Source organism: Ctenocephalides felis, unplaced genomic scaffold (genome assembly GCF_003426905.1).
Source record: "Ctenocephalides felis isolate EL2017-DRISC unplaced genomic scaffold, ASM342690v1 CF-g0.4_SCAFFOLD_01886, whole genome shotgun sequence".
Classification (NCBI taxonomy): Eukaryota; Metazoa; Arthropoda; class Insecta; order Siphonaptera; family Pulicidae; genus Ctenocephalides; species Ctenocephalides felis.
The window spans coordinates 50,839,927-50,863,908 of NW_020538040.1; the positions used below are offsets into that span (position 1 = coordinate 50,839,927).

Here is a 23,982-nt window from a genome sequence, read left to right on the forward strand (position 1 = left end):
ATTTAAAGTAATAATTACCAACAAAATTATGAAATTTAATTAGTAAGCTCACAGAGATTTATTATCCTATCGAGCAGTAATTAAAAACAATTTTAATCTCTGCACATTCAGTCAAAAGTTCATATTAACATCTCGGATCAAAAAAAATGTTCATTAAAATTTTATATAGAATATATAATAAATGTAATCATTTATAACATTTTCATTTTCAATCATAACATTTCAAATATAACAATGCCAATTCTATAAAAATTTAAGTAAATTTTCATCAATTAGGCTTATAAAATCACACACACATATACAAATACATATACATACATACATACATACATACATATATATATATATATATATATATATATATATATATATGTGTATATATATATATATATATATATATATTATTATTATTTTTTGTTTTTTGAATAGTCCTGATTATATATATATATATATATATATATATATATATATATATACAAATATATATTATTTGAATCTGATTTTTTTGTAAATCTATTAATAGTGAAATTAACTCATTAATTGAAAATTAAAAAGATAATAGCATATGTCATAGTTAAATTTGCTCATATTTCATAATATTGAGCATTGTGATATCATGGTAAAATACAGAGGAAAACGTTATGCTCTGTCTTCCGGCATCTCCAGAAACTGTGCACAAACATCTCTAGAACACTCTCCTTTGCTATTAAATACAAATTTATAATAATGACCGTCGGCACATATCACTGAAACAAAAAATGAATGGTTTACAAATAATGTTCACTTAATACTTTTAATATACTAATATTGAGAATAAAAAATAAAAAGATTGGAATTGAGTTACTACTTTTACAAAATCAAATTTTTTGTTGCAATTGATTTTTATTTGCAATTTATGTTCATTCTGATGTCTATAAAATCAATCATTAAACTATAATTTGTGTTAAAGACAAATTCACCTAATTTAATACATAATTATAAAAAGCACATACCTATAACAGAATTGCTGTCACTACCAAAAGCACATATACAAGCTGGTCCTTGGGGTACAGTGAATTTAACGAAGCTCCAATGAGAGTTAAAATATTTAGGAAGAAATGGCAAGGGAGCACTTGCTAATGGGCTGTGCTTGTTTCTCGTAGGATCTTCTAGGCTGAATACATGAACTGTACCATGATCACTGGACACACATAAATGAGTGGATGAATGATTGAAATTAATGCAGTAAATTACGGCCTGCAACAAGGTTATAATGTAATTAAAACAAAAAACAAGTATGAAATATTCAATAACACGGATAAAAAAATAATGCTGAATAATCTTCTTAAGTCTTAGTGCCAAGGTGCGAGATTTTTGGCCTTCATATTCATAAAATAATCCAACAAAAAAATGACATTGAAAAATTTTTGAAAATTTAAACATTTTTACAAAAGTTACACATTATTTTCTCTTACTCCAAAATTTCACAAAAAAGAGGTTAATTATTCTTGTCATTTTTCACATATATTGCAATAAAATGTATGACACTGAGACAGTTAATAAACAATACACTCAAATATTACTATTTAATTTAATGAATTTAATTATAATCTTGATTTTAATTCTAAATCATCAAGCTCGAATCAAGATATTTACGTAAATTTACACATTTTTTTAACTAATGAGGTTCTTCGTAAGCCATGAAAGTGATACAAGCAAGCTAGAATAATTGTTTGCCCAAATTTATATATACCTTACATACAGATAATATATATATATATATATATATATATATATATATATATATATATATAACACACTGATCAGTGTGTTTAAGTCTTGTGTAGTCGTAACATCTACAAATATCTTCCAAAAAAATCGAGTGTTTTTAACAAAAAAATATTAGTGATATGGATATATAAATTATTACAGAATAAACCTGATGATGGAACGTGCCTAGTTCCGAAACGTCGTATTAAACATCTTCAAAAAACACATATATATATATATATATATATATATATATATAAATTTATTGCATGATGATAATTATTTATTTAATAGACCAGTTATATATGTTTGTAATTAAAATTATTGATATGAAGGTAACTGCTAATTGTAACATCTTTACAACTACCATTAGCTAGTCAACCAACTGGGTATCGACAACAGGCACAAAATGTAATTTTGATTGCAATATATTCATTGCCTGTCTAAATCACACTATTTGATAAATTACCTGGTTTGCGCCACGTCTTAATTCTGCTAATTTATTGCCAGTAGATGAATCAAAAACTCTAATAAGCGTTCCCTTTTCACTTGCTGTAGCCAATCGATTTCCTTGAAGATTAAGTGCAATACAACTAAGTACAGAATCATGAGCCTCTATTTCTAATGGTGGACGTTCAGTGTTAGCGAGATCTACTAACTACAAAATTTATACAATACAACAATATTGTAGAATAATAATAATAAATATATTTCATAATAAACAAAATATATTATGTTAATTAACTTCTTTAAAATAAGTTATAAAAAACATTTCTTGAAATAGTGCAATATATAATAATTGATCTCAATTAAATAGATTCCGGAAATCAATTCAATTGAAGAAGTAGCTTAAATAGTTTGCCGTATAATTTTTTTAAATAACAGATATTTTATATTTAAAATTTATAGAAATAAAAATTCTATATCTGTATTTGTATCTGTGTCACATAAGTAAGCTATCACAAGATTTAGCGCTACATAATAATTAAATAATAGAAAGTTTCATTTTAAAAGAATATTAAGTATTTTTCATTAGAAAAGCAAAAGATTTGCAGTTAAGAAAATTATCTACCTGCACATGGCCTATTTTTCTGCTGGGAAATGCTAATAGTGAATTATTGCTGTTTGGACAAAGAACGCATAATCCTAAAGGATTTGGACTGGTTTCAAATACATGCAGCTGTTTCGGATTTTGCGTAAATGTAAACACTTTAATGATTCCCTCTGAAATGATTTATATTTTTAATTAAATATTCAAATATTAAATCTATATATTAAAATATTAATCTATTGTTCAATTAAAATAAGTATCAGTAATGTTAGTTACGAATATATGCTCATCACTAAACAATAGTATATTCATAAAAAACTTTTGACTAACATCAATTCAATGTTTGATAAAATATTGAGGCAAACTCATATTTTGAGAATTGTTTGCAGATATTTGTTTATACTTAACAGTGTTTAATTGCAGAAGCATATTTATTTAGCACAATTAAAAAAAAAATCAATTTATAGTATAATGATATTATGCATCCTGAGAAAACTTATAAATCTTACTATAATAGATAATAAAGCGCAGTAGAGAAATAAATAAACTAGTGTAATATTTGCGCAATTACAGTAAAAAAAGTAAGGTCTTAAAAAGCTTAAGATCAGAAAATTCTTTAACGAATTAGATTGAAAAGTATTGGACAAAAATTAATTTCTACCTATTTTCATTTATATTATACTCAATAATTTTTAAAACGACTAAATGTATGTATAAAAATAAGCAAAAATAAATATTTTCTACAGTTTTGATTAAAAAATTCTCAAAATATAGTTTCTATAAAATTCTTTCTCGTAGTTTTAACAAGAAAAACCCCAGATATAGATACTGATGAACACATCATTGAGCTTAGAAACTATATGTAAAGAGTGTTTATAGGCAATACAATAAAAATTATGCAATTACCTAACACTACAACAATTCGATCTCTCCTCAATCGGACAGCTTTAACAGGTGCATTGAAGTCTAACGATATTGCGGGCATTTTCTTCAAGTCATCCCAAACCATTACACTATTTGGGGGATAGACTGGCCGTACACCACCACCAACGAGAGCCAAGTAATTACATCTAAATAACATTTCTACATGAGCCAGCCCCCCATCTGCAAAGTCTTGACGTTCTTTCTCTTTTAGAGGATCACAATTATACACTCTGAAACCTGTGTCTGTAGCACATGCAAAACAGCCTACAAAAAAGAAAATAATAATTAGAATAAACTAATACATGATTTTAATAAGGTTCAATAGATAGACGATATTTAATTGAAAACTATTTGAACTTGGCACTTTGAGCTTCACAAGAACAATACTAGACAACAGAAAATTATCATCTAAAACAAACAAATAAAACCAGGTGGAACACTATATAGAGTGCTATAAAATTATTCAATGTGCTTCCGAAAGAAATAAAGATGACCAAAGAAGAGAAGCAATTTAAAATTAAGTTAAAAAATATTATGAAAAAAAAGTAGATAAATAAATTAGAACAAAGCATGAAGATAAAAATGAATATACGTATGATTAAATTATAGGACAAATGATATAAAATGTTGTAATGACCATATCATATGTAGAAAATATATATATATATATATATATTTTGAGATTGTTTTGTTTCGTTGGAAATAAGAAAACTTTAAGAATAAAATTTCAACATGGTAGTGACAAATATCAGTTCATTAACAATTAACTAATTACATCAAAACTGTAAAATGCTATTATGTGAACTATGTCCACAAAGGTTAGGTTGTCACAAAAATATCATAATGATGCAAATCAAATTATGCATTATTGCCTACTATAATAATTTTGTAATTAATAAATACAGTAAAACGGGAATTTCGAATATGTAGCAATGTAATGGAAGAGGTGTAACTAGTTTGAGTTTAAAGATTTGTCAGTATTACACGACTGAATCTATGATATATATTTACACTTTGAAGGCAAACAGATAATATGTATCTATATTGTCTCATGGTAAGACATTAGTTAATTAGGTATATAGTTATTTAAAACAAATATAAAATGCAATTAGAGCACCAATACCTTGGTCTTGATTAAATCCGGCATACAGTAGTCCATTGCCAAACGGATTTTTACTTCCTAAATTCATCTTTACAGTTGATTACAGCTACACAACAGAAAAAAAAGTTAGTGACTCGTAAACAGATAAGCAAAAGTATTTTATATTACATCTACAATTGTCTCGGCCGAAAAAATACAAACAAGTTGGCAAACCAGCTTGTTTATCATAATTCGAAGTTAATTTGAATTCCACTTCTCACATAATTGGGTAATAACGAGTGGCATGTTTGTTTCTTTCAAGAAGTGCAAACAATTAATTGAAACGATCACGTATGATAGTATAAATATAACCAATTACAAACATAGAAAACTTTCAATTAAACAAAATAAATAAAAGCAGTCAACATTACTAGTGACAGCTACAGACGCAAATTGACACTTTGACATTCCATAGCATCGGCAAAACACGGCGGAGTGCTCGGATCTCGGATCTCGGGTCGGTGGTTATATTCAAACAACATGAAATTTGCAATTATTGTTTTATATATATATATATATATATATATATATACAGGGCCGGTCCTGCCTTGCATGCGATGCATGCAAAAAATGCGGGCGCACGCCTTAGGGGGCGCCAAAACGAGTTTCGGAAATTAAATTTATAATATGATATTCATATTTTTTATATAAAATTCAGAATTATTTATATAAAATCTAGAATAATTAATAAATTGAAATAAACAATCTAACTTAATTAGGGATACGGAGACACAGAAAGCATTTATTCACATTTATTTTGCAATGTGATATCAGTAGAAACAATTAACCGATTAATAGCTCTGCAAATTAGTAAATAACAGCTTTGTTCATTGCTTAATCTACTTATGCAATATTTCAATTTTTTCTTTGTTTGAAGTTACCGTGGAATCGAAAAAGAAATTATCTAGTGTTCAATCCAATAAGCTCAAACCTTCGAAAGGTTAAATTAATTAGGGATACTTAGGGATAATTAGGGATTGTTGGGCATTATTGATGAAAAATTACGAGCTGATTTAGTTGAAACGGAACTTGTTAAAAAATATAAACAAATCATAATAGGGAAAATAATAAATGGGGAGTCAGTGCTTAAAAAATGGCATGCTTATTCCGAGAAATTGAATTGTAACTTTTGCTTTTGTTGCAAATGTTTCGCTTCTGATGAATTTTGCGTGGTTAGGGTTATGGAAATGGAACAAATATGAAAAATGGAAGCAAAAGTTACTTTGGAACGAAAATATTAAGGCTTTTTTTATACCTAGCGGTGTCCTTACTCTAAATTTAATAATTATTAACTATGCAGAAATAATCAAATATAATAAGTTTTTTTTCAATATAGTTCAAGAAATGTGTAATTTCTTTGCATTTTTTACTGATGTTTGAACAATACTTCTAAAATACGTTAAAATTTTAACTTTAAAACAACAAACTGATACTCTGAATATGACGGGAAAGCAAAGATAAATACAATTCGGCTCTTACGATATCAATAAGGAGAAGTTTACGACGCAATTTTGGATATTGTAAATGATAAAAAATTAAATTAAATTAAAGTTTGAAAATGAAAAGCTAGTTTTTTTTGCACTACTGGCATGATTTGCTCAATAGAATAAATCGCATAATAAATAAATAAAATGTTCTTAAACCCAAATATTAATATTGCATATACGTTAAAAATAATTGAAATTTTAAAAATATTTGATTATAATCAACCCGCTAATCGCCTCGATTTTCTAAATAAATTTAAAATCAATATATTTTATACGCTTTAAGATTATATCTAATTTTTTGTGTACTAAGTCCAGAATAATTAAAAATTAATTTTTAAAAATATGTAAATATTTATATAATTTTAATGATAAACTGTTAAAACAGTTAATATTAATAGGGGGGGGGGGGCGCTAGAAAAAAAGTTGCATGCGGGCGCTTAGGACTCCAGGACCGGCCCTGTATATATATATATATATATATATTTATTTATTTTTTATAGCAAACTATACAAAGTACATTCAGCTATATAACATAAAATTACATTTAAATTTTGAAAATACAAAAAACACCAACCATCACCTGCAGAGCTTAAGGGGCACAATTAGTGTAACCGCCTAAAAAAAGGTGATTTTTGGGAATTTATATTCTAAAAACTACTTCATCAACCATTTCAAAATTTTGGGAATATATTCATACCTTTTTTGAGAATACATAGTAAAATTCTTGAAAAAAAAATTAAATATTTTTTAAGTTATCGTCGATCTCCAACGGCGCGACAAAAAATAGGCACTTCACTGCTGCAGTGATTCTTGTTAAACTAGATAATATTGTCTGTAAAATGAACTACGATGAAGAAAAAAAATCAGAAATTGGCAAAATGACGGCGTTTTTTAGAAAAAAGTCGAATTTTACCCAAAATTTTGGTCGTTTTTGGACTGCCAAAATTCTATTTTTGCTCCGATCAAAAAATCGATAGTTCATTTTACGGAGAACTATATATAGAACATGTGAAAAAAAATTAATAGTGATCGGATCATTTGTTTTTGAGTAATCGCTGCAGCAAATTCGGAAAATGCTGTTTCGAGAATAACGCGTTTAAAGATAAAATGATCGTTTTACTATACTCTTTAAATGACTGTAACTCAAAAACTATTTAAGATATCAATTTAAAATTTTGGTATGTTATTTTTAAAGGTATAACCTATCGAAATATGGAAAAATTGAAAATTCAATTTTTTGAAAATTTCACACTAGTTGTGCCCCTTAACACAGTACTAAAACATGTGAAACATACAGAAACATTTTAAACAAATCTTAAGTATCGAGATGAAGAGACAGGATGAGTATTATTATAATGTTAACAAATGGAGTCTCTTCATCTCGATACTTAAGATTTGTTTAAAATATTTCTGAACATGTCATTTATGTATTTTTATTTATTTGAAATTATGTGTGTGTTCGAAATGAGTTTAGTTATTTGAAGTAGAAATAATCTGGTATGATTTTTTTATATTGGCAATTTAATTTAATTTGCAATATAAATGTAACAAAGCCTTTAATATGTAACAAAGTTTCATATAAAAGTACATACAATTCTTTTGCCCACTTCATTTGTTGAATTACTTACTGAATTTATTCCTTGAAGTTCTTGAAGAACAATAATTTATTAATGAAGCATTAAGCCTTGCGGATTTACATTCAATAATCTCTCATACTTTATTTTTACATTATGATCAATATTACAGAATATATTTGTAGCTCTACCTGTTAAATATTTCTCTTGATAAAAATCAATTCAAATAAAATATTATACTATTAATATATATATATATATATATATATATATATATATATATAAGGTGACCATATTTTTTTAAGTCAAATCCGGGACGGCAATTTTTAGTTAAGCTAATCCGGGACGTCGGGGGGAAGGGGGGGGGGGTGTTAGTCGTTTATATAATAAATGCTATTCAAGAATACAATAAAAAAAATAGTTTTTTTAAAATGAATCATTTTTTCAATCAGAATCGGAGACTTTTAGTAAGAGCTTTATTCTTCGACTATATGCAATACTGCTCTATCTATGATATTATTATATCTTATATTTTTCGATCTATAAGTTCTATTCAATTTTCTTCATAATTAATTTGAAAAAATTAGCATCTGTTAGTTTGTTTACTTAATTCCTGTTAATTAACTATTAATTTTCGAAAAACTGGGACAAAAAATCAAAATCCAGGACAAATATTGCCTTAAGAAAAGACATATGGTCACCTTAATATATAAATCTATATATATACATGCAGCGGTTTTCAACCTGTGAGGCGCGTCAGGCTGTTCTGAGGGGGGCGCGTTCATCTGTTTCCAGAATACTATTATCGAAAATAACCCAACATTTTTGGAACGATATTAAAATAATTAGTTTTTATGCATATTTTTACATAATATTGCATATTAACTTGAGTCTGATAACATCAGTTGAGTATTTACAAATATAAATTAAATTGAAAAAATTAAGGGGAGCAACATTTTTTTTTTTATTAGAGCAGGGGGGCGCAGTGCAAAAAAGGTTGGGAGCCACTGTATATATGTGTAGGCCCACTGAATTGTATATTATATAATATTAAGAGTTACTAATTAAAACAGCAAAATTATTTATGAATATAAATGAAAATCAAATGTACACATATTTTTATAATCATGGGAAATGAAATCTTACAAGGTATTTCACTTAAAAGTTAACTTAAAAATTTACGAAAGAGTCAATTAAAAATTGTAATAAACTTGGAATTTTAGTCCTTCAAATAGTCCTCACCAGCACATCATTTAGACGAATTTCTATAATGCTATAAACAAAAGTACAAAAGTGACAGTAGTATGTAAAACTTGTCAAATGATGAATAAGACGACTTCAAAATATTTTCATATGTATTTTGTTATACTGATAATATTCAACATCAAATAAGCATTATTGGTTACAAAATTTTTCAGACAGCACAATATAAATTATTATACATTTTCATTTATAATCGAGAAAACATATTGGTCATATTTCTTTCATAAATATATGAAATTATATGTATAAAATGTGATAATACATTTATTTATATATATATATATATATATATATAACACTTTAAATTATACAAAATTTTTACAGATTAACAAAAATTGTGATTATATAAAATAACCACTAATGAACATTTACTTGTGTTACATTATTTTTATATACACAAAGCATGCTAGTAAAATACTGCATCAGGTAGAACCCTAACGTAATATAAATATAATCTAAAATATTAAAATTTTAACATATACATTACAATATTATAAATTATGAGATTAAATTAAATGATTTTCCTAGAATGTGCAGAATTGGACTAGAGCTATCTACTGACAATGAAGCACCAGAGAAACGTTAAAATGCAGATACATATAAAACTATGATACATATAATATTTCAATTAAACATTATTGTCATGTAGGTATTCACCACATTTATGTCCTGGAGTCATTTAAAAACAGTAACTAAACACAATTAGTTTTCAATTATTTTCAGAATAAATTAACTATCTATCAGTAGCACGGAACCTTCTCCAATGTTTGGCACCGAGCACGTTGTACAAATCGTGCGCTGACACTTCACGGTAATATTGTTCACTGGGAAACCTGCCAGTTCCTCTCTGGCCACTCGTCCTCGTTCTTATAACCGACTCAGGTATGGTTTCAGGTAATGTCACCGCGCCAGGGTCCTTCACCAGAGGCATGCGGGCCCAAAACCTCAATAGAAGTGGCCGCTCCCTGGTTCGCTCGGCTTCCCATCCCTGGGGCACCCACCAGAACGGCTGTTCATGGTTTACCTTATCCACGCTCCTCTTCGATGTAGTTTCTGGAGGCCGCATTGTCACAGGTTCCGTGGTTTCTTTCGATGTTTCGGTCGCTGGCGAAGATGGTTCTATAGGATGAACAGTGACTACGTACTTTCCCATATCACCACTGTCGTGATTCGAATGGAATTTCACATTATAAACCGTTGAATCTTCTTTCTTCTTCAATTTTTCCAGTTCTGTCTCAAGCTGATCAGATGTTTCGGAATATACATTTCCGAATTTGCCATTAGTCGGTGCAGCTATAATGGCAGCTATACTTGATTGCTTTGTTGGAAGTGGAGCCTGCGTCGTTGTACTAGTTGGCGCAGAAGTCGTCGAAGTGACAAATTGTTCTGGTGACTTATGCGATTGTAAAGGTAAAGCGACTTGATACGGTTTGCCAGTATCCTCTTCGTTTTCTTCCTCATCATACTCATAATCGCCATCGTCCGTAGAGCCTGACGTAGAATACTGATTATTCAATTTTTGTAAAAGGTATTCCAACTGCAATGATTGATTGATTTCTGCTATGTGAACACATCTACCATAGCTATCCAATCTCTGTCCATTGGGACAAGCAGGTGGACTTAGATGCGGGACTATGAACACTGATTTCTGAGGTCTACGACGAAGAGTGCCTTGGTCGAAGGGTTCGTCGCGATTTTCAATCGGATCCAGAAGCGACGACCAGGCTTGATCTGCCCAGGTTATCGTCAACGCTAAAGAAAATACGAAGAGGACTCGAGTACACATGTTGCTTGCTGCAAGTTTAGTGATGTAGAAGCTGATACGGGTACAAGTATAACCTTCGCATTGCGAAGGCGCTCTGTAATGAAGAAGCAATACATATTAATTAAAATAATGTGATATAAATCCAGAAACATAAAATAATAAATAATACAACAGTGCAACAATATTAAAGATACTAGCAACACAAATAAAAATATAGCAACAAATAAATTGATAATTAGTAGAAATTAAATGCTGTTCGAAATAATCAACGCATTTACAATATATGAAGCAATTTTACTTTTATCTATATTATCCACCTTGAATTTTAAGATATAACTTCTTGCAAGGAGAGAAAGTTAAAGTGCACAAACTTGACATGTCTGCGATATATCCGGGATCATCAACATCAATATTCTTATTTTAAAAAAAGACAAAAAAATACCAACAATTAACATTTTAGTAGAATGTATATGTAAAAATAAAATATTTAATTATAATATTTTTGAATTCAATATTAGGGTAAGACTGAGCACAAAGGTCCAATTTAACTTTCAGTAATTATACTGCCTAAAACAAATAAACTATCGACATCACAACACATCAAACTACGTTCTGTCGACCTATGTTCAGTAAAAATCCCCAGCCAATTTCTAATAATAAAAATATGTTTTTTATACTATTTTTTTAAAATTACCTCATAGGCGGGGTAAAGAGAAACTGCCAAAGACAAACAGATCCAATGTTTTATTTTTAATTTCAAAGGAATTTTACGAAATGATTGCTAAATTATTTAACCAATTACGCATTGCTATTTGACAAATTGTATGGGCACATTTTTTTATAAAGATCACACTCTACATAACTTTGATCTGGTATTTTGTCAGAAATATTCATCACCAGAGTTGAAACAACTATTAATTTAATTTCTTATGTAAAATTGCTATTTTAAACTTAATTTACTTTTTATTTATTATCTACTTATTGTTTACACCTTTGCCAGAATATAGGTTCAGTTGGTTTTACCCAGTTTTACCCCACATGTAAGCTTTTATAGAGGTTATATAAAAATGCTGTAAGCTCATGTGAGCTTCTATGGAGGTTATTCAATAAAAACTGTTGAATCTAACTTGAAAATAACAGTACATCTTATAGAACAATTGAATAACGAATACTTAAAAAGAATATTCAAATATGATAAATTAAATAAAAGACCTTAAAACTAAAGCTGCCAACAAAAGAAATAACTTTTGTTATAATTGATAGCAACATCGACTGACTGAATGACTGAATATATATCTATTGCCTTAAAAATTTTATATTTTTACCCGCGAACCTTTAAGCCTCGCTCAACTCTTTTGTAAGAAAGATAAAAAAAACACAAAATATTTTTTTATATATAGACAAAATATTACCTTATTTTAGTGCTCCTTTGCTTTATTTATTTATAAAACTTCTCAGAGGGTCGCTTTAATATTCTGGAAATAAAACAAAAATCGTTATTTTATTGTAGATATTAACGCTTTTTACGACTAAAAAATGCACAAATGTGAAAAAAAAGATAGTGAACTTAAGATTACAGTGATGAGACACTAATCTAATATGACAGTTTCATGAAAATTGTGCTCCTCGAGCATATTAAAAAGCAAGTTCAGTAGAATGTCAAAAAGTGAACTGATCTACAGCAGAAAATTTCGCACCATTCTAGATATGAATTTCCATCTAGAGTATCTAGAGAATAGTTATATATACAGTTATTTATGTTCAGCAATGCTTCCCAAATATAATGTTTATATTCGAATATCATGCAACGTTTCGATTATATAAATAGACATAAATAAATAGTCTTAATTCGAAGTTGTATCGTTTTTCTTTATTCGGATAATTCGATTCGCAAAAGTTTGTATCATAAACTTATTATATATATATATATATATATATATATATATATATACATTGTGTTTGTGTGTGTGGGTGGGTGTGTTCTCATTATATAAAAATACCATAAGAGCAGTTTCTATGACACCTTCTAACGTATCGCACTCGGTCAGTATAATCTCATCCCTTTTCCTTAATGTGAGTTTTGCGTGAGTTTCATTTCGAAAATTACTAACCTAAATAAATAATGCATAAAAGCATCAAAAGATAAAACTGTCAAGCCAACATAAAACAGGGAACTACCCTTAATCTTAGCGTGAAAGCACCTGCAAGGGCATTCCAATTCTGGAGGTCACTAGCCTTCGTTCAATTCTAATTTGAGTATTCATTTGTCAACGCTTAAAGGGCTAATAAAAAATTCAGAATATATCTTAAATACTGTCTAGATAGACATCCCCAAAAGTTACATGTTTTCGTATAATTTCTTAATAATGTATAAGTAAGAAGAACTAAATACATTCATAAAATATATTTATAAGATGAAGCGATTAAAGTATACTTCATCATCAATTATTAACATCCCGTAGGGTAAGTTATAGTAATCGCAAAAAAATCGAAAATGAAGATTTTTATATATCTTTACGTTTCAAAGGTTTCTGATCATTTTGGCATACTTTAAAAATTGATGTATGTGTGTGCGTGCGTGCGTGTGAGTGTGTATGTATATGCGGATTCAATTTTTCATCGACGATTTTGAGAACACGGATCAACCAGTTTGAATAATTCAAAAAACATTCGTTTTCTATTGATAAGGAGAAGTGCTGATTAGTTTTTCGCAAAGACAGGTTCAGCTGTTCCGAAGATACGGGACAAAAGTGCAAAAAAATATAATTCAAGTATTTTTATTTCAAAAATTTTAAAAATCCAGTTATTTTTAAATTCTAAAAAAATGAATTTAATATAGCTTTAATTTTTGGTACGAGAAGTTCCAGCAATTTGCCTTAAGGCACGATGCCATGCACCACTAGATTATTTATAAAATTTCAACCAAGAATAAAAGTTAATATAGTCTTAAGGAGGGCAGTAACTATTTTCCTAAAAAATAGTATTTTATTGGATTTATCAAAGATTCTCGTGACAGGAGATTTTAAATAAGTTCATACCTTAATTATATAAATTACAAAATAAACAGAGTTTATAAACCTTATTATAATATAGAATTGTTCTTTAGTTTATTTCTGTATTCTAAAAACGAGCAGAAAAACATAGGATAGTAAGGAAATTATGTCATTTTTATTAGGAGCCTACGACACATTGATTGTAGTACTACACTTCTAAATTAACTGAAATTCATTAAAACAAATTCTACATTTGTCGATTTTTTCCCTAAAGTGTGCAAAATTAAAGTTATCTGTGAAAAAGAGACATAGTACCCAACCTTACTAGAAGTAAATTTGTTAAGTTACTATTTCACAACCAATTCAAAGTATCTAAATCAATATTAGCACAAATTCATCCAATTCGCATAGAGTCATGGTTGTATTGCATCGTATAAATATAAAAATTTATACAAAGAATCCCATAATGTAACACTTAAATTTTTTTGAACTATCCATATATTTCAACCAAATATGTTATATATAGATGTATTGTTTTATATTTAGCACCTATTGAAATCAGTACCATACAAAAATTATATGATTTGAAATAAATAAATAAATGAATGTATTTTTTTTATTATTATCATTCTTATTAATTGGCCTAGTAAAAGCCATTTTATGTACATACATAATTTTTATTTTATATCTTATTATTTCGTTTCACAAAATTTTGAAATTTTATTATATTGATTTTTTTCATATATTATTTTTATTTTCATAACCTATTCTGTTCCATTTTTTATGCTTTTTTGCACAGTATTGCCCAAGGACCAATTTCATTTAGAAACATGTTTTTGATCTATATTTTCAAGCAAAAATGGATATCACTACTGTATGATATTAGGCTGCCCGTAGTGCATGTTTGAACCCGAAATCTTGTGTTTGCAAATCTGCACCACTAAATTCCCTATGTATAAATAAGAATTCAAATGATAAAAATATGCATTACAGTGTTATTATTAGTTGTAACAAATTCTTAAAAATTCAAGCTTTTGATTTCACTAACGCCATATAGCCGTGTTATTAAAAAGATAAAGAAAAATGTATCTCACAAAAATATCAATTACAACTATCATACAATATTTTGATGTACGAAATGTGCTAAAAAACACATTCACGTCGATCATTCTACTTTCTTACCTATTAAAATCATATTAAGTTGTTAAGAAAAAGTAAATCAACACAACAACTTGAAAAATCGATGTCCACGAAACTTGAAACAGCCACTTAACATTTTATTCACACTGTGCAAAGGTTGGAAATGTTATAACATTGTGTAAGAATTATTTAATTGCTTTGATGTTGCGGTTTTACTTTCTCACAAACTTATAATATTTAATTAAAACACAAACCACAATATCTTTTTACTGGCTGATTCAATACAATCTTATATCTCAGAATAATAGTACCAGGAACTATACTTCAGTTCTTGGAAATGAATATAATTATATAGATACAAGCACTAAATTCACAAGCAATATTTACACCTAGCGTACACTTCATTTATTTGCAACCACATCCACTTTATGTTCCACACCGAAAACAACCCTATACTAAATGTACATATACAGTTTCAAACTAAAAGTGTGTTAATTCAGAAAACTGCAAATGATGTGAAATAACGGTTTTATCCGATATTTTTGAAGCTCTTTAAATTTAAAGGTCTCTTTCAGGTACATCATTACGTCATGAATGCTATCATAGGTACTACAAACTATTACTGAATTAGTTACCTTCAGAGTAAACAACAAATACTGTGACAGGGGTTACCAAAAAGAACAAACCGATGATTGGTAATAAAACTTGTACGAATTTCTCTTCTTATATATGTAAATAATCGAATTTAATCAGAAAAAAATATCCAAAAATATATGTATTATGCATATTTCTGCAACCCTAGAAGCGATATATACATATATATAAACGGTGAATCTCCGAATCCTCGAATTTTTTAAGTCTAACAGGTCGTCTTTTTAATTGAATTTTCATATTGCATATTAAAATAACTAAAACTTTAAGTTGTGAAAGCTTTAAACAAAATTTCAAATACAGTTTGCCCATCTATTATCGGTTATCGGGGAAGACACGCAATCTTATACATTTGGAATAAATGTAAAATAATTAATTTGTAATATAAAAAGAACTAAAATCAATCTTTGTTAGATACCTAAAAACAAAATGTTTCTCTACATTACTTATAATATGAAATATCTAAATGAAATATTCTCTATTCCCCAAAAAATCTGAAATGAATCTTTATTAGCTTCAAAATTAAGATTTCCAAAAACAAAATGTTTCTCTATATTAATTAAAATATTTAAAATATAATTGAAATATTTTTCATTTTCCAAAAAAGTCTTAAATGAATCTTTATTAGCTTCAAAACTAAGATATCCAAAAACAAAATGTTTCTCTATATTAATTATAATATTTAAGATCTAATGGAAAAATTCTCTATTCTCCAAAAAATCTTAAATGAATCTTCATTAGCTTTAAAATTAAGATACCCAAAAACAAAATGTTTCTCTATATTAATTATAATACTTAGGATCTAATTGAAATATTCTCTATTCTCCAAAAAATCTTCAATAAATATTTATTAGCTTCAAAATTAAGATATACAAAAGCAAAATATTTCTCTGTATTAATAATTATAATATTTAAGATCTAATGGAAATATTCTCTATTCTCCAAAAAATCTTCAATGAATCTTTATTAGCTTTAAAATTAAGATATCCAAGAACAGAATGTTTCTCTACATTATTTATAATATAAAATATGTAATTGAAATATTCTCTATTCTCCAAAACAATCTTAATAAATCTTTCTCTATATAAAATGTTTCTCTATATTAATTATAATCTAATTGAAATGTTCTCCATTTATTCTTAGTCGGTTCCTTCTTATTTTTGCCAAAATTATTTATTGAGATAATTCTATTTAAAACTGTTAATGTAAAAATGATAATTTTGGTTTGATGATGTATAATATAATTTTTATATACGCTTTCAAGCAATTATTTATATCACAGATTATATTAAAATACCAATAATTTAATTGTGATATAATTACATTTTTATATCATTATATTTTAATACTATTATTTTATATAGTTTAAAATAATTATATTTATGAAAAATTAACTATCAAATTAAAGTAATACTTAAAAAATGGATTAAAAAACAAGCAAATGAAATAAATTTTATTTCATTAGCACTTTATTTTTTTTTCTATTTATAAACATATAATAAACCCAATATATATCCATTATTATAAAAAAATCAAATTGTTTATGATCCAAAATTATTATTTAGAATTAAAGACCGATTAAATTTTTTAATTACATCTATTACTCATAATTTTTTTTCATTATTTTTGTTTTTGTTATTATTACTATTTATAAAATAACATTATGGTCATTATTATTGTTTTTATTTTTATGTTTTGATCTTTTTTATTTAATTTTTTTTATTTTCATCTTGCATGATACTGTACATCGTATGTTTAGCGTTTCAATTGAAACACTAACTTTTACTTTATATTGTATTTTAAACAAAATTATCTAATGTTACCAAATGTTTTATTAACAATTGCAACAGAAATTAAAAAAAAAGGTTCACTAAATCTCAAATTCAATATGGAATATTTGAAAAATGAATATTGTGCTCGTGATCGGAAAGTGTGACCCTACCTGCTATTCTATTGTGATCACAAAATCACTGAATGCTCCGACTTTCTTGCAGATATGAGCAATTAGTCATTGTCGTTTTAAAACGAATAACAAATCAACAAATCATTATCAGCACCAAGAATAGAAATTCGAATTCTATTGTCAACTTGCAATAGATATCCAAAAATAGAAGGTATTTTCTTATGATACATATGCAATGCATATTTATATTCTGACAAAAACAAGACTCGGGATTTATAATAGACAATCAATATTTATTTATATTGCAAGATCCATGGAAAAGTTCAAATTAGTGTTAACCCTGATAAGTAATACAAACTTCTCAATTTGATGTCTTTTTGCATTATAATGTAATTCGCTTCCAATATACCGTTTCTGAAACGGTTGTATTAATATATGCAAAAGTAATTTGCTAAAACATGTTTATCTAGCTAATATGTGTTTGAATGACTGATATATGTCGACAGTGCATTTAATTAAGATATAATTTGGTATGAATTCCCTACATAGCGTAGATTTCCATTCGTTTCGGAGTCATACAACATTTGCGAATTCGATTGTCATTTAGAGAATATCCAAATGTATTTGTATGAAGATTGGTTGAAAATATATTTTCATCTATTAACAAGACCATGAAAATTAACTACTAGATACTATTAAAACCTTCTTGTTTAACGAATAACGCTAGAAATGAATTATATTAGGTAAATTGAATTTCTTTAAAAAAAAGTTCTATTTGTAACTCTATATAGTAGTTCAAAATTTATTGCAAACTAGTTGACATTTAGCCTAGTTGCATGAACTTCCCAAAATGTGTAAAAATTTACTTAATCAATCGAGATTGAAATTTAGATATTTAGGTAACATTTTCAACTGTTTATTCCAAAAATAAAGTTATCTCTTTTAATTAAATCTAAACATTACGATTTCCAATTGAATTTTTTCAAACACATTTAAAATAACTGTAATTAAATTAATTATATTGCACAAGCACGTGCTTGTAAAATTGTAGCTTATTATTTAAAATTTTTAATGAATTGATAATGTTTGACTCATCACATCACAAAAGCAACTTTTGACACAAATTTAGACTATAATATTTTCTCAAACTTCGATGAATTTTTATCATTAAACTATTTGTCGTAAGGCCGTACATTTTAGTATATTTTATAAGACCATGATATCTATTTCCAAAAAAAGGTTCATAAATTTCGGCTGATCTTTACCAAAAACTAATCAGTACGATTCCCAACCATTATCTTTTGAACGGTTTTTGAATTTTTTTTCACTTTTCTACGATTTACAAAGAAACGGCATGGCTGATCGACGCGCAAAATTTATAAACGCTAGTCCTGATCGACATTTTGAATAAAAATAAAGCATAAATAATATCAGTAAATTAGCTAGTGGCACAATAAAGATTAAGTGTACAATTCTGTATTTTAAAAATGTCAGAAGCGATAAATATACGTATTTGCTCTTATAATGTCACTGCGATTGTTTTATTGCAAGTTATTAAAACACATTGCATATGTATGTATAAGCGTTATCAAACATAATTAATTCTTGCCAAAGGCAAAAATATAAACAAACAAATAATAAACGCGCACATATGCATAATTAATTTTCTAAATATTTTTACACCATTACAAATTTTCAACTTGCCGAAGGAGAATTTGACTGGTTAAATTTGTGTTTTCTCGACGTTTCAGGATATTCTGAATTGTTTGAGACTACAATTGCAAAAAAGTATGTGCGTGGGGCAAAATTTGATATTTCGTCGACTTCCGTAAATTAGATTTGGGATATGATCAGCCTAGAAGTTTTTTCTAGAATTACCAGAAAACTGCAAAATTCATCATGAACGTTACGCCAAAAACCCTAAACTGATTTGGTCAATTCAAAAACTTTTCAAAATATGATAATCATGCTGATTAGTTTCCGGTAAAGATCGGCCAAGCCGTTTCTTCGTGATTGATTGTTTAAAACATTTTTTCACCTTTTTTACCATTTTGAAAAATCTTTGCATACTTATAGAGAATGGATTTAACAAACATCCTATAATACTATAGACTTACGAAAAGTTGAATTATAAAAAATCAACAAAATTTGGAATATTGGACTTTTAGAAAACAACACTAAGTATAATGGTGTGGTTAGGTTCCAGTAACTATCCACACTATTCTATATTTCTCTGAAGAAAACAAATAAAGTATTATACATCGTTAGAAAGGTCTCAAAATTCTTAGTTCTTTTCCCATATATCGCAACTTCGAATTCCACACGGTGTGGCCTACAGGCAAGTTGCAGTTGAAAAATTGAAGGAAAACTGGAATATCTCGAGAAAATTATATGAATACACTTAACGATTTATATATCATGTCATTCGTAATTTTATTCTGCATCTTTCTTACAAAGTTTTTTCGTACTTTTTACAGTTTGGCTTGTAGAGGGCAATCTGTGTGAATATTCAATTGTTGATAAGTATTAGGCGAGTGTTCGTTCTTCTTTGAATGATGTACAATATTTCAACCATTTGCCAAAAACAAGTAACATATTTAGGAAAGTGTAAAGAAAATTGAATAATTTGCAAAGCATCTTATAATTTGAAACCCTACGGCAACTAGGTATATTTATAAATCATTCATAAAATAACATATTGATTTCTGATTGATTAAGTCGATCATTTACACATGTCGAGAAGTTCACGCAACTGGGCTTAACGCAAAATGCCACTTACAACTAGTTGAAAAAATATATCGCACTATTATATTTTTTAATTACTCTGGCGTAGATTTCGTGTCTACTATTGTTGTTAAATCGAGCACAAAAAAAACCTGTCGTCAGTTATAATTCAAGATTTGTATATAGAACGCGATGATCAGCTTCAATATTTGCGAATGCGTTACTGATATTTGTAGTTTACTTTCACGGTCAGCAAACACATAAATGAATTTATTGCGTGATCTGCATGGGCCGAATGATTTGCAAATTTCACTCACAAACGTAATACGCAAGTGAATAAGTAGTTCGTAAAAAATAGTATAAGTATTTTTTATAAGTTTGGTATAATATAATTTGTATATTGTTAAGGCAAATTTCTAATCATTTTGCATGAGATGTTAGTAATATTTAAACGTAACTTCCGATGTAAGAGAGGGCGGAATCATAAATAACTTAAAGACACAAAACAAAACAGATTAAAACTAGTGGTGCATGGCATTGTGCCTTAAGGCAAATGAAATACCGTAATGAAATATTTCAAAAATTTCAGAAATTTTCAAATAGATTGTTATAAATAATGTAACTTTCATTATAGACAAAATATAAGCGTTTATAAATTGGACGACGAAGTTCATATGTATTTACATTAAAAGTAAATAAACAAAACTTAATCGAAGGACATTGTTTAATATTTATAAGAATTATTTAAACTGAATTGCAAAGTTAAAATTATTTATTTAAAGTATATAAGTAGGCTTTAATATATTATCCGGAATTAAAATTAAAATCTGAATTATTTTTGATACTTAGAAATAAAAATATTTTTTGAAGTTTTTTTTTAATATTGAAATAAAAGAATTATTTGTCTTCCCTAAAAACTCATCTTTTCTTCAGACTGTCAACACAAAGCACAATGTTTTTTGAATGATTCGAATCGAATGCGTTTTTCTCTCAAAACCTGTAATTTTTTGCACTTTTAGCACCGTATCTCAAAATGGGCCAAACATATCTGTGCCAAAAACTAATCATCACGTCTCCCCTTTATTACAAATTGAATGTTTCTTGAATTATTCAAATCGGATGTTCCTTTTTCTCAAAAACTTTTTAATTTTATTTAATTTTTTTTTATTTTGTTGTCTTTTGATTTACATCATTTGGCCAGATGCCTTCTGTACAATTGTTTACATCTTATTACAAAGTTAAATTATAAATTGATCTTTGCATTCTTAATAAACTTAACTCTTTCGACTCGTATGCCGCCGCTCCGGCGGCAAACTACATATAAAATCCGCAATTCGCGAGTGGAAAGGGTTAAATATGTATTTATATATTTTAAATTATTACTAGCTATTAGTATTAGTAAATTGATTGGGAAAATAACATTTTCTTTCTGTAAATTTTCTAAAAACTTTATTTCTATTTTCTGCATTCTTTGCTCCATATCTCCGAAACGGCTGAACCTATCTTTGCCAAAAACTAATCAACGAGTCTCTCTATCAATAGGAATTCATTGCTGTTTGAATCATTTAAATCGGTTAATCCGTACGCCCGAAATTGTTGGAGAAACATTGTATCCACACATACACACACAGACATCAATTTTTCTAAGGTATGCCAAAATGCCAAAAATGTTCAAAAACCTCTAAAACGTAAAAATATGCAAAAAAAACATTTTTGATTTTTAGACGATTACAATAACTTACCATACTGGATGTTAATAAACAAAATTGATGAAACCTTAAAGTTATCTATAGAAACTCTCATGAAAATAAACTCACACATATGCGGTAAAATATAATAAATATTATATATAATAAATATAATAAATATTAAATATTATATTTTTTACACATAAAACCTAACTTCGCGTATTTAAGTGTTATCAATAAGATACCAGAAAAATGCGCTTATGATAAAATTATTTGATGTTTGTGCGTTTTGTAGGTTAGTTTTTATGTGTGAAACGCCTGATCGTACAGCAAAAGCATATTTTTACGAAGATAGACCCATAACATAGCGTTACCATAACAGTACTATTTCTAAATAGTTCTAAAACTCTGGTTTAAATTATTTATCACTATTGTTATTATTCTGTTTTATTATTACAATATTCTAACGCATTTTCTGCTCGCAGCTTTTCTGAAAGCCGCAAAGGTGTAATACATAAAAAGCTAAACCAATAAATTTAATGCACTATGCAATTTACAAAATTGTGAAAAAAATTTCAATTTCCTATCGGTAAGCAATTTATATTTTATTGCAATAAATCAGTAAGTGGACATTAGAAAGTACCATTTCTCGAGCTCATAAAACGTAATTACTGCTCAAATTACGCATTCGGCATGCGTTAATTACCATGATCGTTGAGCAATATCCTGATCACGAATAAGCGTCTATAAATAATTCTGTCAACGATTTCTGCCAACTTAGAAAATGTCAATTAATGAATGCAAGCGACATCACTTATTAAGCAACCGAATATACTATTACATAAAAAATGTATCACAATAGAAATATATCACAAAACATGAAGTAAATTAGACCTCGCGAGTAAATAAGTGATTTTAATATGAAAGATTTGTAAAATTTTTAGATTCTGCTGACGAATCAGAATTCTAACAGTTTTCAGCACATGGGTTTGTCAGTAATATTTATTTTGTTCATAGAGATTAGTAATTATAAATTTTACCATCCTTCTGTAATTTTTTTAAACCTTCGCTTCAAACTTTGATACATGTTATTGTTAGACAAAAAATGAATTTGTGAAATGAACTTATGTATATACGTAGATATGTTTTGATCGACTGAAAAAATATTTTAAAAAATATTACACTTTTGTGGTATGTTAAATTTTTTTAAATTTTCCAAACGCTGTTTTTTCGAAAAACTGAATCTGTATGCATTGGTATTAAAAGTGCATATTATTTTCATAAGAATTATAAATTTTAATCGGTTTACAAGTTTTTCCCATAAAATATTCAAATTATATTAAGTATATCTTATTTCACTAGTTATAAGTAAATTAATTTTTTAAGATTGGGTTGCGTAACATTAAATGAAAATTCTTAAGGTATAAGATATACTCTCATTATGAGCAACTTTTTAAATCAGAAAGAAAAAAACTTAGGAAAGTTTTAAGAAACTTAAAATTTATTATTGGTGTTGAAGATTATTTTGATTCAGGGTAATATGCATTTATAATATATAAATTTAAATTTTCACGTAGAATTTTGAATCTTTTTGCACAGCCATATAATTATAGAGACGTGTATCATATTCTCATTATAATTCACCCTTTAAAATTATATGTAATGTTTTTGATTATTTTCATGTATTCATCATACATTTTAGATTATATTAATTTTTTTTAAAGTTCTCAAAATTTAAAAATTTATATGAATATATATATATATATATATACATATACATATACTTATATGTGTTCAGTATGTTTCGATGCACAATGCAATATGAGCACTCATACTTTTGCTAGTAATTACCTTAATTTGTGTCATTGAACCATCATAGTCTGATTTCAAAAAATAAATATTCCACATTACGATCAGTAATAATTACAA

The 23,982-nt window shown here is 27.4% G+C and overlaps 2 protein-coding genes across 8 annotated transcripts in view; both read right to left on the bottom strand.

Moving 5' to 3' along the window:
• Window positions 1-467: 467 nt before the first annotated feature.
• Window positions 468-5,265, bottom strand: LOC113377384 (WD repeat domain phosphoinositide-interacting protein 3). Of its 2 annotated transcripts, none has more exons than XM_026617687.1 (7): window positions 5,001-5,265; window positions 4,848-4,932; window positions 3,707-3,988; window positions 2,822-2,973; window positions 2,219-2,407; window positions 993-1,236; window positions 468-746 (listed from the first exon to the last, which is right to left on the bottom strand). In XM_026617687.1, the coding sequence occupies exons 2-7, from the start codon at window positions 4,912-4,914 to the stop codon at window positions 640-642; spliced, it is 1,041 nt and encodes a 346-aa protein (XP_026473472.1). In that variant the 5' UTR covers window positions 4,915-4,932; window positions 5,001-5,265; the 3' UTR covers window positions 468-639. The 2 variants fall into 2 exon arrangements, with proteins under 2 accessions (XP_026473472.1, XP_026473470.1); XM_026617685.1 differs by having other exon boundaries at window positions 4,995-5,265.
• Window positions 5,266-9,771: 4,506 nt separating this feature from the next.
• LOC113376608 overlaps window positions 9,772-23,982 on the bottom strand; it is a 417,742-nt gene continuing 403,531 nt past the window's right edge. For 4 of the 6 annotated variants that reach the window (XM_026616589.1, XM_026616592.1, XM_026616591.1 and 1 more), the window contains 2 exons: window positions 12,367-12,429; window positions 9,773-11,048 (listed from right to left, as the gene is read on the bottom strand). In XM_026616589.1, the coding sequence (XP_026472374.1) occupies window positions 9,923-10,975 (1,053 nt within the window). In that variant the 5' untranslated portion in view covers window positions 10,976-11,048; window positions 12,367-12,429 and the 3' untranslated portion in view covers window positions 9,773-9,922. Of the gene's footprint in view, window positions 11,049-12,366; window positions 12,430-23,982 lie in introns of all 6 variants that reach the window. The other 2 variants (XM_026616593.1, XM_026616594.1) reach the window with 1 other exon arrangement.

What these genes read in the sequence shown, in the direction of transcription:
- LOC113377384 (XM_026617687.1), bottom strand. Translation starts at nt 4,914, where the DNA reads ATGAATTTAGGAAGTAAAAATCCGTTTGGCAATGGACTACTGTATGCC. An exon ending in GAAAAATAGGCCATGTGCAG is followed by an intron (nt 2,408 to 2,821) that starts GTAGATAATTTT and finishes TAAATTTTGTAG; the next exon opens with TTAGTAGATCTCGCTAACAC. An exon ending in TGACAGCAATTCTGTTATAG is followed by an intron (nt 747 to 992) that starts GTATGTGCTTTT and finishes TTTTTGTTTCAG; the next exon opens with TGATATGTGCCGACGGTCAT.